We start from the raw sequence: 14,636 nt of genomic DNA, 5'->3' as shown, positions 1-14,636 counted from the left end.
CTCTCTCTCTCTCTCTCTCTCTCTCTCTCTCTCTCTCTCTCTCTCTCTCTCTCTCTCTTCCTTTGGATTATTTAGAGCAGTAAAACGCTTTGAGTAATTCCCTCTTCTCGTTCTCTATTATCACTAGAAGCGATAAAGCGCCTCTAGTCTTTCAAATCACCTCAATTATTTATTGGTGTTTTTTCCGTTCCTTTTCCCTCTTCTTCACTTATTCCAAAATGTACATATTCTTATTAAATTAAAAAGGGGAAATTTCTAATATTGAATGGTAAAACGGAATCGCTATCGGGCGAGTCGCAAGAAGCGAGCGAAAATCGAAGTACTTAAGAAAAAGGGAATCCCGATAATTGTAAAAATCCAATCGGGAATTTTCATCTCAGAAAAGGCCCGCGCTCAATTGAACAAGGCCATAAGACTCCAATTATTGGACAGGAGCTTCTCTCAGCGATCCCTGTGGTGGATCTGACCGAAGACGATCCTCCCTCCTTTCCATCCCTAGACTTAGAATTTCCTTCCCCTTTCTTATTCTCCTATTTTGATAGACTGTCCACAGCCCGCAATTCCTTCTCTCTCTTCCATCCCTTCTGAGGACAACAGATCTCTCGAAGAGATTTTTCAATCTCTTGAATCGCTCGAGTCTGCGAGATCCCCTCCTTGACCACATCATTACATGAAATCCCGCATAAACAGAAAATCTAGTTATTAATTTAATCTTAGCATTTTCTATTAGCGTATACAGCCATATAGATACATCAAAATAAATAAATGTAATTATTTTTGTAAAACCAATAAGACAGTAATTTTCATTTATTTCGGCGCCTCTTCTGATTCGTTCCACTTTCCCAAAGATCATACTGACCTTGTATCTGGTCAAAAGAATTAAGTTTCTTGACTTAAAAAAAAGAGCTGACGGCGCACTCGCAGGTTGGACAAATAGGATCACATATCGGTGTTGACCTACAACTGTAATCCATTAAAGTGCTTCCAACTTGTGGCACGCACCGGAGCGATAACTACAAGAGTGGAATCTGTTGCGTTCTTCCCTAGCTCTCTTCATTCCTAATTCCTTCTCCCATTCAAGACAAAGAATGCTGGGGCTTGGACGTAACAAAATAGATCCAGTAATACAACGTAATACTTTTTTTATTCATCCCGAAAACCAGTTTATGTATGCTTGCAGATTATAGAGCATATGTCCAAGAACTAAAATTAAAACGTATACTAAAGGATTAGAATGACTTGTCAAAAAGAGAATGTTCGTCATTCCAAACATAAATTTTGAGGCAAGCGATTATATCGACCTTATTGATTGACAAGTTATTGAACAACCTCGTCCATTCTGAATGACCTTACGAATGAAGAAAGCTCAATTAAAAATAAAATGGTATTGGTACATTTCATCTCCTTTCTCTACCCAAGCAGTAGAAAGTTGTGTCAAGTTAGTGACTGAAGCTTCACAAAATGTGATTAGCTCCGAAGCTCGAGATGGATTTTATTAGAGTCACTCCTAAAGCCAGGGCAGCAATGCCAGCTTTTAATATAAAAAAGAATTTAATCAATAGAAATGGAGGGTGGGTGGATAGAACTCACATAGTAGCTACCTACCTCCTCCTGGTGAGTTCTGGGTTGATTAATGACCTAATCAAGCGAAGAACTGCGGTTTATAAATTCATTTAACACCAGTTGGTGACAATTTTTTTCAGGTTTCACTTTAATATTAAGGATGCATAGAAGGCAGAGGATATCATCGGATTTTTTTCAGAAAATCAGAATAATAACTAGAATAATAACTTTATTCACTATTATAACTAAAAGTATAAATTGATTTTTTCGCTCCACCTTATCTAATCAATGATTTCAAAAACTTACGAGTACCGAGTTTCCAATCAAGTGACTTTTCCATATTGAATCCGCTATTTTGAATTTCTGAATGTTGACTTCAGGTTCGTAATCAGCGACCTCGAAAACTCCTGCGTACCAATTTTCAAGTCAATCGTAGGTAAGGAAAAATGTATGTAAAAAGTTATCTTGATAATTAATTTTTTTCAAGTTTCTCTCTTTAAGAGTGTTTAGAGGCAGAAGATATTATCAGATTTTTTTTTAAATCAGGGTAATAAACTAAATAAACTAAACTAAAATAAACTTTTTTTACTATTAGAACTAAAAATATAAAAGTTGATTTTTTCGCTCCATCTAATGTGGATCTCGTTTGACCTGCTGAATAACGGATTTAATTTATTCCTCAATGCTCTACTAATGCGAGCTAAATTCAATCTATCTTTCCTCCGACGATTGAAATAAAATAAAGAAAAATAACAAAATTTATAACAAAAATATCTTCTTTATGGAAATGAACTATTGAAATGAACTATTGAAAATGAATATTGAAAAATCAATAATCACTATTGGCTTACAATAGTGATTATTCATTCTCTAATAATAATTATATAGCATTCAATAATCGGAGTATTCGCATTAATTATTCTTCAATAATTTTTTAATGATTATTGATTTCATAATCAGATTATTTGCAATAATCACAACACACTACTTTTGATAGTTATACTGTTACGTCCTATAGACGCCATGATTCATTCTTTCGAAAGAATCGATTCCACATCACGACTATGGTTGGCACCTATGAGACTTGAATGAAGTCCTCTGATAACGGTCTGACAGAACTGAAAAGAGAAACCGAACAACTTTGCGAAAACTTGTAAACGCCAATCAACCTTGAAGGAATAATAAACTTTAATGCAGACCCGAAAAATGATTGCAAAAGACATTATAAATGCACCGAATAGTAAAAATCCAATCACGCAATAGTAAAAATCCAAGTTTTGTCGTCCCAGACTGACCAACAATTTCATCTTAAGAAAACAGGCGCCATGTCCTATTTAAAAAATCATAAAACGCATGGGATAACTTCCCACGGTAACGTTATCTAAAATCGTTATAAAATCGGACTCGCAACTGACAATGGTTGTCATGCAAAATTAGTCGTGCACGGTCTGAATACCTAGCCATATTTTCCGCGAGGATAAGAATTTGTCCGTCTGGAGCAATCTTACCTCTTTAAGGAAAAACGTAAATCATTTCTTTTCTTCTCGAAATCCCTATAACGATACACTTTAGATTAACAATGATAAGACGCTATAAAAATCTCGCGTAACATTGCAACCAACTATTGCATTCTAAACGAAGGGCCCTTTCTTCGGGATATAAATAGAAGTCCTGTGGAAGCGCAGAATGTCAGTACGGAAATCAACCTAGCCTGGTTCATGTCAGTCATTTTGCATAAAAATTTTTAGTTCGCATGAATTCATACAAATCAGAGCCTTGGCTTGTCGCGCATTTCTTTGTTCAATTATTCCATGTGCTTTCTGAGATCATCCAGCTTTCACTCACCAGACTGCTCTCCTAGCGCTCTTACATGGGCCTCTCCATCATCGAGTAATATCTACCTGAAGCTCTGTGGACCAAGTACTCTCGCGCAGCTAAATAGTAAGTAGTTCTGTCATTTCATTCACTCATTCACATGTCTCTTCATGTAGGCGTGTGCCTCCCTTCCCCCCTCACACACACACACACACACACACACACACACACACACACACACACACACACACACACACACACACACACACACCTCCATCCACCCACCAAGTCGCAGCGATTCGATAAGAAGTTTAAAATGCCTATTCAACGCGATGTTCTCCTCGATTCTACCGGCCTTCAGTGCGCGATGTTTCTTGCGGATCTTTTCGATTTCCCTCGCGATTTTTTCATACTCACGCACATCTGCCATATTCGTGCTAAATATCGGCAACGACTGGTCACATTACATCGCGAATTCGATATTTCTGTATTGTCCATTTGTGAGCGCATTATCTTTGTCTATTACTAGATCCATATTTTTGCTGCCAACAGTTGCGGCATAACGCACAATTCGTCGTACGATCTTGTCGGTATTCACATGATCATTGTAAACGTGTGTTTTAAAGTTGGTACCGTCCTGTTTGAACAAGATCAGAAGGTATCAGATGTTTAGGTATCCTCGCATACGTCTGACAGAAATAGAAGCAGTCGGGCTTTTGCGAAGACAAACGCCTGATCATCAACGCTCGCCACGAATTGATTTTGATATGAGCACACAACGATTGCAATTGCTTGGTGGGAAATCCTGTGACAGAGGTTGAATTATTTAAAGTACAGTGGCTAATGTTGCGCTCACGTTGCGTTAAACGAAATTAATAAATTATTAATACTGCAAGCAGGTTATTTGAGTAGTTTTCGCTCGTGGAATCTGTAACGAGTATCCTCTTTTATAGAATATGACCAAGCATTCATGGGCTGTCAAAACGGCGACTCAATTTGAGAACCCTCGATACGTTATCTTTGCTCTGCACCGGTCGAAATAATATCATCATGTTAGCGTTCGACGATTGTCATTTGAGTAACGTGAAACTTTATCTAAATCAGCGTTTTATCCGTACGACGATTTAAATCTGGATTTTGGCAAAAAGAGATACGCTGTTCTATTTGATATATATGCACGTTTTCGTAGAGCATATTATGGAATTGATTGCTTTGAAACGCTACTCAACGTGTTCTCATTTGTCGAGAAAGGGCTTTTTGTGGTCATTGATTGCTCGCGACAAAGCGAATCCGTCAAGAGTGCCACTGTGGAATACATAGAATTTGACTGCAAGGAGAATGTGCCCGCAAATATAACAGCCTATTGTTTCATCATACACGATTGCGTAGCTCAATATAATCCATTGACCAACATTGTGCGCAAAATCACCTAAATGCACCTTCGACTTGATATAAAAATCGCAATCAACCTCTGACTTCTCAACATGCCCGTGCCAACATTCGTGGATCTGCAAGGATTCAACGTTAACAAGAAATTTATCGTGAAGGAAGTGGCAATGCTGAAACAAGAAATCGTTCTCACGCATTATATTTTTACGAGTCCTATGCCATAGAATTTTTTATAAGATCCGACAGATCTTGCGCTTCCTGGTTGATTGCTTATCACCATGTATTGCAATGAGAGAATGGTCCCGTACAATGAGGCGAAACATCTGATTACGACAGCTGTATTTGAAAATAATGCTGCCGTGTAAATCAAGAGACGCGAGAAACGAACGTGGTTGTGGAACTTGCTTCTGGACGATGAGCGAGAACGCATGTACATCGAAACCTTGGATGCAATTTACGAAGACATGGAATCTTTATCTAATCTAGATGTTACTAATACTATACGATGCGGACAACGTGTTAAGAATGCGCGTTACAAAATGTATTGAAAATATATAACTGGTGATTGCAAAAGAATTTTTTTAAATAAAAATACGTTAATGTATTTATTAATGTTTCTTTTCCTTTCCTTTGTAATATATGTATGAACGTATATAAATATAAACGTATAAATGTAGGTACATATCAATGTATGTACGTATAAACGTACGTATAAATATATGATCGCATAAACGTATGTATAAATATATAACAAATATAATAACATATGCATGAACATACATATGTATAAATGTATATATATATAAACGTATATACGTATAAACATATTTATGTATATAAACGTATTTATGTATGTATAAATGTATGTATAAACGCGTGACAAAGAAAATACGTAGAAAGCGTGATAAAACGTGTCACGACACGTTCAAAATTCTTGGAAAAAGGGGGAGAGCCTGCCTCCTTTCTATGACTCCAGAAGTATTCCCATATACATCACAATTTATACGGATGCAATCAGTCTTGCGATACGCGCTTGTACGAACGGTTGAAAAAAAAAAATATATTTCGCCAAAGAGAGCAGTGCATCGTACGACGTAGAAAGAATATAACATGTAAGTTTCAACGTCCTAAACAAAAAAAGAAACGTTGTTTAACATTATGTACGTACACAGCATGGAGCATCGCGCGGTACGTTTACTGAGCAGACGTTACGATCTGATGGCTACGGGCTACAAATTTTTGAAAATTGGAATCAATGTTGGTCCACCGAGTTACGTGGAGATTGCTCTAGGAGATCATCGCGGACACGAACTGTCGCTGTCTTTCGAAACGTAGAAGAATTTCTACGAGCAGCGAATATTTACAAGATGCTTCGAAACGAATACAAGAACAATTTTATAAGCGTTGGACCGCTATCAGCGTTTGCACGCTAAGCGATGCTATGCTCGTACGTCTCGATTCTTCATCTGTACGCATTACAACCAAAACGATGCTACGACGTATATTTGCGGGTGTATCGACGTAACTTTCGAGCGATTAGTCGACTCGTCGATACAGTCAAATATACGCGATTCTCCAACATCTTGCGTCTGAGAACGCTATATGTGATAGCGACATTTTCAATGGACATCAGCTCATCGATTGCGAATTATTAGCTTTAGTTTTTAATATGTATAAAAAAAATAAAACGATGTAATAAGATGTCAATAAAAAAATTTTCGTTCACATCATTATATATATGTATTTTTATTTTACTCTCCATCCTTTGTCTCAACGCGCTAGTAAAAATATATTGAAAACACTGCGTCATAAAAATAAGAGACTAGTCTATTGATTCATTTCTTCTGTTCCGATATCACGTTACGCGTTCTAACATCGTCGAGCACGTTCTATCTTTCTCTAACATGCGAACCTTTATTACCTACGCATTTTTTGTGACATCTAGAGTTCTATAATCTGCAGACATTTTTATGAGTTTCATAAGCAGCGCAAATGTATCTTAGATAGCTTCGCTGGCAAAGAATTCTCTTCTCAGCGTTAGTTTTTGTCAGATTTCGTCTGCGCGAGGTTCGTTTTTTTTTTTCTTACGCGAGTGATTTTTTTCCCCAACGTGCAAGAATATTCTATCATTTAGAGGGTAGAATACTTTTGCACATTTCTGTGATAAAGTGAAAGTGAAAGTGACAGTTATAATAGTGTAATTTTTTGTAGAACAAAACTTTTTTCCCGCAACATTATGAGCAACCTTAGAAATCTCTTGAAATACGTTATGAATATCTCGTTGAGGAGGTAAGTTATTTTTTTTTCTTTCAATTTGTATCTCTTTTTATAACGTTTCTTTTATTTTTGTTGTTCTAGTATATTGTAGTTGACAACCAAAAATTGTGCGGCTGCAGTTGCGATTGTTATTGAATGAAGTGAGGGTTCTAGTGATCCTTTGGTAAGTTCAGTATAAATTATAAATTATAAATTATAAATTACAGATAGAGTCTTTCTTATTACTTTCTAATTTACTTTGTACAATATTTTTTTCAGAAGACACATCGGAGTTACATTAACATTAGAGGATTCGTAAACATATTTAATCCAAGGATGAGACGTGCAGAGAAACTGGGAAGATGGGATCGGGAGGAACGAGAATTACTCGATATTTGGGAGGAACGTGATTTTTTTTTAGCAGAATTCTTCGACCTCCGCCCGTATGAGCCTGATCTAGAGCCGGAAGACTGGAATTGTAAGTTTAATAAAATTCTACGAATAAAATTTAAAACAAAGGAATACTTATATATTTATATTTATATATTTTACGTTATACATTATTTTTATATATTGTTATATATTTTTTTATTTATATTATTTTTCATCTTATAGAAGGCAGCGGCGACGGCAGCCATCGCGACGATGACAGCGTGATGGTAGCAGCTGCGCATCTTACAGAAGGCAGCGGCGGCGATGGAGGCGGCGATAACAGCGATAGCGCCGGGGCCTTCTCGCGCCTTCCCCCTCCCCGCGCCTACGAGTACTCCTCGCGCCAACAAGTACCCCCCCCCCCCGCTCCCCTCTAGTTTCAGGAGTTAGAACCCTCCTAGTATATCTACTGCTGTGCTCTCTAAATTAGCCATCGATGATCCAGACAAGTGATACAAGTACATGGTACAGGAAAAGTTACAACGGATATTAAATTCGACTTATCACCATAGTATAAATACAGCACCCTTTACGTTGTTATTCGGTACACAGATGCGCGGAGAAACCGATCTTAGATTAAGCGAAATAATCGAACAGTTCAATGAAGAATGTAATCATCTGCGAGATAAAGCTAAGGAGCAAATTCTTAAAGTCCAATCCGAAAACTGTAGAACTTACAATCTCAGACCTAAGACTTCTTCTTTCTTTGTTCATTACTGAAAGCATTACGTCCCTGACAGTGAGATAGAAGATAAGCAAGTTTACACGAGTTATTATTCTATTATTAAGAACATTCTTAATAATAGAAGAAAGGAAAGTAAAACAAAAATTATTGATGAATGCAATAAATTATAAATGAAATAAGTACCTTTGTCAAGAAATGATAAGAAACATCGCATTTGCACGTTACTTCCAATTTATATTGATAAGCATCACAATTACATTTATATCTATTTTAAATTGATAAGAAGCATCGTATCTTACACGTTATTTTTATTGAAAAGTTTACAGTATCAACCCAACAATTCAGAATCAATGCTGCATATACTACTGGCCTACTACACATAGGAGCACTATTTCTTATAGCGTTGCGTCGCATCAATAAGACGCAATGTCTTATTAAAACTAAAAATAAATTGGATACGAGCCAAGCTAGATCTTAATGCGATTATAGAAACAAAAATTATGAAAACAAAAATTTATTATTACAATTCTGAATATTATTACAACTCTAAATAAAAATTTTATTTATACAATCTTTTGTAAATTATGTTTTTTATGAGTTCACCCCTCAATTCCATGTGTGCGAAACTTGGACATAACAAAGCAATAGTAAATTCACTTCTAGCAAAAAAGTATTTAAATTATTACGCGCACATATTAAATTTGGTTTTCGCTAAAATTATAGAAGATGATAGAACTGTTAGTATGTAAAAGATTTATAAATTCATTTTAAATCTTAAATCTATTATTTCAAAAATTTTTAATCTATTGTAATGTATTTTTAAAAAAGTGTAATTCTTTCAGATCTATTACGAAAACATTCTGGCATAAAATTAATTCAGAGTATCGATACAAAGGAATTCCACTTATGACATATGTGCGAGCACACCCGAGCAATAAAAGCGATTAAAATACCAAAGAGCGCGCTCCGAGCGCTTCCGTCGCGCTTCTACATCACTCCGTAGCGCATATCTCTCTCAGTATCCCTTTTTTCCTCTCTAACAAGAAAGCGCGTGCGGCTGCGTCGGATCTTGTATGTGAGCTGAGCATGGCATGTTTTGAGAGAACGTACTATTTTGAAAGTACAAAAAGGTTACGACAAACAAGACTGTGACAATCGCATCCATTAATCCCTTGAGAGAGAACTTATTCTCGCTTACTCAGGTAAGAAGGATCATGGCGTTTCTAGGCGGTCAGCGACGCGGTGCTAACCTGCATATGTATCTGCGAAAACAATCAAGCTTTTGATCTGCTTTGCAATCACCGAATATCGGCTCAAGCTGTGAGTTGCTCCCACACGGACGTCCGATGATCTGACGGGCTATCACATGATTCATTCTGGACAGTCGCGGAACCACTCGTCGTAGTGTGTCATTGTTTCTGTCTTTATCTTTCGGATCTGACGAACGGTCACAGGCGGTGTCTCGCAAACAACAAACGTGACTCCCGATGACGACTGACGGGTATCCACGACGCTTCATCCATTTAGTTTGTATAGTCTAAGGTTTGTATCGCTTGAGGATGACGTATCGCATATCCGCGATGTACTAAAGAAAAAATTCCTTGAGGCTCGTAAATGTCCCGCGGCGTAAGGATGGGACTTCACAATTCCCCCTTACTCCTCCCCTTCATATTACTTCATGTCGCTTGGTCTTCCAATCTAACGTGTCGTAAATTTGCTAAAACCATGTAAGATTTCGAATGCATTGTTACCTATTCGACGAGTGTCTGTATCAATGATTTAAATATAGTGTGACATTAAAAGATCGATTTGCTTTCGAGGCGCACCCTTTTCCACCCTTTTCCAGATCCTGTAATTCATGTGATTAAACAAACATACTTCATTTATTGAAATATCTGACAAAATTCGATTAATTCTTTTGCAAGAATTCTATAGCTCCAACAATGTTAACAGCATTGGAATTGCAATTATTAAAGAGTTTATACAATTGTTGGAATCATTCAAATTAATAACTGTATTTTCTGGAGAATTAAACAATATGTTACTGGTAGTCAAGTTATACCGTTATTATATATGTTAAAAAATCAATTAGAATCATGTGAACCTATCAGTAAAGAAGAATATCACCTAAAAGAAAGGTTGATAAAAAAATTTCAGAATCGATTTAAAAATATTGAACAGAAATCTCTTATTGCAACTATTCAATTGCTACTATTCTGGATTCCAGATTCAAAAGATTCATTCTTCTTAGATAAAGTTGTGTTGTAAATGAAACAAAAGATATGATAGATATTACTAATGAAATTTACAGAAAACGAAAATATTCAGTCTGATTTTGTAACTAAAAATGATCATTTTTTTGTCTTATCATAAAAAAAACATTGTTACAAAAATACACTTTTGATTATACAAGTGATATGCCTCATGAGTTTAAATGTTATTTTAATGAAATGCCCAATGTTAATGAAGGTCTGTTAAAATACTGGGAAAATTATCCACAACACTCTTTATTAGCGAAACTAGGTCAAGCGTTATTTAACAATTGTAATTACGTCTGTTCTGTTTGTTCTCTTGAGTGAGAAATATTTTAAACGAGTAACGAAATCGATTAACTTCGCACATTGTAGCAATTATTAATATTATTATTTTTAAATTCGGTATCAATCAAAGATTACCATTTGTAAAATATCTTTTTTTTTTAACAAATTCATTATAATGGAAAGATCTTTGTGTTTGTATTTTTCAACAAAAAATATCTTTATAATATATCCATTGTAAAGTATTTTTTGTTTATTTGTATTTTGCTGCAAACTTGATGCTCTATTCTTTTCTTATAATTCTTATGCAGTTATCGAGACTTAATCTTAATAATTCTTCCCTTTGTGAATGTAAAAAGTCTCGAGTAACATCGATTTAAATATAAATAATATCACCATTACAAAAAGTTTTCATAATTGTCTTTTTCATTTTATTCTTTTTTTAATCCATTGCAATATACTTTTACAATTTTAATTAAAATTATCGATTTTTTTTTATCGATATTGTTTTATTACGTTCTGACGACTCCACGATTCTTTTCTTTCGTGAAGAAAAACTATTTTTTTCTTTTTCTCTCTTCAATTACGAATAATTTGCGATCTCTAGGATGGAGTCAACAACGGACGATCGAATATCGATTTGACTTAACTAGTTATCATAAATAATTGCAAGCATCATATAAAAATTATATTAATTATCAATATTCGATTGAAAGCATGTGTGCACGCTTAGTGGCTCTATAACTAGATAAGTCTAATTATTTTTTCAGTTCACACATAAACAAACGATTCTAATCACTTCTATTTTTGGAAAATCTTTTCCAATAGTCCAAACAAATTTCATTAGTCACTCCTATATTTCGAAATCCTAATGATTAAAAAAGACGAATCATTATAAACAAATCAAAATAAATCATCAAAATCAAATACTGAAAAACAATGCGCGTTCATTGGTATATAAGAGCCCTTCGCAAGAGCACTATAACTCATTACATAGAACCAGAGAGATCAAGCGTGCTGTTCGACCGAATAATCAAATGCGGAGTTCTCACAATCGAGAAAAACTCACCTCCTTTCGCCTTCTACCATCAGGAGATTCTCAAAGGACCATAATTACCGATTTTGCGAGGATTCCTCATATCGCAGCCGCTGTCCTAGAATGCGTATATGATTCTAGCTATATTATATCAAGAGATGAAGTCTTAGTATATTTTAGTTTTTGAATGCAACGTGCGAGCGCTCGCATCGAAGGGCGCTTCTCGGCAGCATTACGAGTAAGTTAGTTGCAATCCGCCGAGTAAAACACAAGTTTTTGTTGAAATAATAACAAGCAATAAATCATTAACGAAACATTTAGTCCTTCGAGATACAAGATATTATGGAACATTTCAGTAAGTGAAATATTAGTACTAGTATTGTGAAAGCAAGCCAGGAAGCAACGATCGCGACGACAGCGGCGGCGGAGGGTGACGAAAAAATAGCAGAAAGTCATGTTTATGTAATCACTCGATCGATCCTAAGTTTACGTAAACGTCGATAACGGACTAATGCCGGGATTTTTCCTGCGCCTCCCCCCTCCTACCTCTCAATAACAATTATTCCGCGCCTTCCTCAAAGGACCTGAGTTAGAATCCGCCTATTATCCTTACCATATACGTCACAATTTACGCGGGTGCAATCAGTCTCGCGATACCGCTTGTACGGTTGAAAAAATGTATTTCGCCAAAGAGAGCAGACATCGAACGATGTGAAGAAGGAATATAACATGTAAATTTCAACGTTATATAAATTTAAAAAATGTTTTTTTTATGTATGTGCACAGTACGAAACATGCGGTGCGTTTACTGAGCAGACGTTACGATCTGACGAATACGGACAAATTTTTGGAAATTGGATCCATGTTGACCCACCGAATTACGCGGAGATCACCTTGGGAGATCATCGCGGACACGAATCGTCGCTCTTTCGAAACGTGGAAGAGTCTCTATGAGCAGCGATGGAATATTTACAAAATGCTTCGAAATGAATACAAGGACAATTTTATAAGCATTGGACCGCTAACTATCTGCGTTTGCTGAACGATGCTATACTCGCACGTCTCAATTCTTCATCTGTACGCATTACGATAACCGAAATGACGCTACGATGTATGTTTGCGTATCGACGTAACGTTCGAGCGAATAGCCCGATTCGATACGGTTGATGTCAAGTATATTCGATTCTCCAACATTGCGTCTGCGAACGCTATACGATAGCGACATTTTCAATGGACATCAGCTTGTCGATTGCGAACTACTGGCTTTTTAATACGTATGAAAAAAATAAAACGATGTAATAAGATGTCAATACAAAAATTTTCGTTCATATCACTATATGTATTTTCTTCTACTCTCCATCCTTTGTCTTGACGCGCTAGTAAAAATCGTATTGAAAAAACTACGTCATAAAAATAAGAGATTTGTAATCTATTGATTCATTTTTTCCGTCCCGATATCACGTTACGCGCTATAACGTCATCGAGCGCGCTCTATCTTTCTCTAACATGCGAACCCTTGTACCTACACATTTTTTGTGACATCTAGAGTTCTATAGTTCCATAGTCTGTAAACATTTATGATCTTAAGTGTTTCATATGCAGCGCAAATGTATCCTAGATAGCCTCGCTGTGGCAAAGGATGCTTCTCAGCGTCAGTCTTTGCTGTGTCCGCGCGTGAAATTAGCATGAAGAGTTGTATTTAATATATTGCAATGAGTGATTTTTATAAACGTGCAAGAGTATTCTACCATTTATGGTAGGTGGTAGAATTGTTTTGTACATTTATGTGATTAAGTTATAGTGAAAATAAAAGTGAAAATTTTGTGATTTTTTAGAAAAAAAACTTTTATCGAAAAATTTTCCTGCGATAATGAGCAATCTGAGAGAATTGATCGAGATCCGTTATAAGTATCCCGTTGAAAGAGTAATTTCATTTTTATTTGTATCAAATATTTTAGTGAATTTGTTTTTTTACTTCTTATTTTTTCAGTACAGCATGATCTGAGAGTCATACGACTCCAGTTACGGAACGAGTTTGGAGTTTTAATAATTCCTCTAGTAAGTTCAGTATAAATTATAGATAGAGTAAGTTCAGTATAAATTATAGATAGAGTAAGTTCAGTATAAATTATAGATAGAGTATTTTCTAATTATCTTGTTATAATTCACTTTGTATAATGCTTTTTTTCAGGAGATACATAGAAGCTATATCAGAGTAAGAGGGTTCATGAACAATGCGCAAATTATACGTGCAGAAAGATGTTGGAATCGTGAGAAGAGTATGTAGGAAGAAGGTGATTTCTTCTTAGCGAAACTCTCCGAGCCTGATCCGGAGCCGGAAGATTGGAATTGTAAGTTTGATAAAATTTTATCGATAAAATTTAAAGGAATATAATACTTATATATATTATTTATATTTATATATTTATATATTTTATGTTATACAATTATTATTTTTATATTGTTATATATAATTTTTTATTTATATTATTTTTTCATCTTACAGAAGGCAGTGGCGGCGACGATCGCGATAGGCGGCAGCAGTGGCGCCGAGATCTTCCCGCGCCTGCTCCCTCCTTCCCCGCACCTACGAGTATCCCGCGCCATCCCCTTCGCGTCTACGAGTACCCCCCGCATCCCTTACCCCCCTCAGAGAAAATGAGTTAGAACTGGCCTATTGTAACTACTGGCGAACAATTTAATTTCTTAGAGTTCCGGGCGGAAAACTCGCGATGTTTCCGAAATTTTCGGCATTCTCGAAAGAGAGTTTTGTGATATGCGAAGGTGCGAAAATCGTTTGTTGATTAGAAAATGTGTTCCGCGAAATCTATCCATATGCGATACGTTCGTGCGAATCGGGATTATGTAGGACTATCGTTCGATTCGGAATCTAGTGCATGGTCCGGCAAGACTATTGCTTCGT

General features: G+C 36.0%; 1 protein-coding gene across 3 annotated transcripts in view; it reads right to left on the bottom strand.

Moving 5' to 3' along the window:
• Positions 1-1,838: 1,838 nt before the first annotated feature.
• Positions 1,839-14,636, bottom strand: part of LOC108692480 (coiled-coil domain-containing protein 149) — a 36,983-nt gene continuing 24,185 nt past the window's right edge. For 2 of the 3 annotated variants that reach the window (XM_018200747.1, XM_018200744.1), the window contains exon 10: positions 1,839-1,970. In XM_018200747.1, the coding sequence (XP_018056236.1) occupies positions 1,914-1,970 (57 nt within the window). In that variant the 3' untranslated portion in view covers positions 1,839-1,913. Of the gene's footprint in view, positions 1,971-9,677; positions 9,858-14,636 lie in introns of those variants that run through there. The other variant, XM_018200745.1, reaches the window with a different exon arrangement.

The sequence above is a fragment of the Atta colombica genome, unplaced genomic scaffold, assembly GCF_001594045.1.
Source record: "Atta colombica isolate Treedump-2 unplaced genomic scaffold, Acol1.0 scaffold72, whole genome shotgun sequence".
NCBI lineage: Eukaryota > Metazoa > Arthropoda > Insecta > Hymenoptera > Formicidae > Atta > Atta colombica.
Note: the sequence above shows the minus strand (reverse complement) of the source record. Positions and strands in the feature narration are given on the sequence as shown.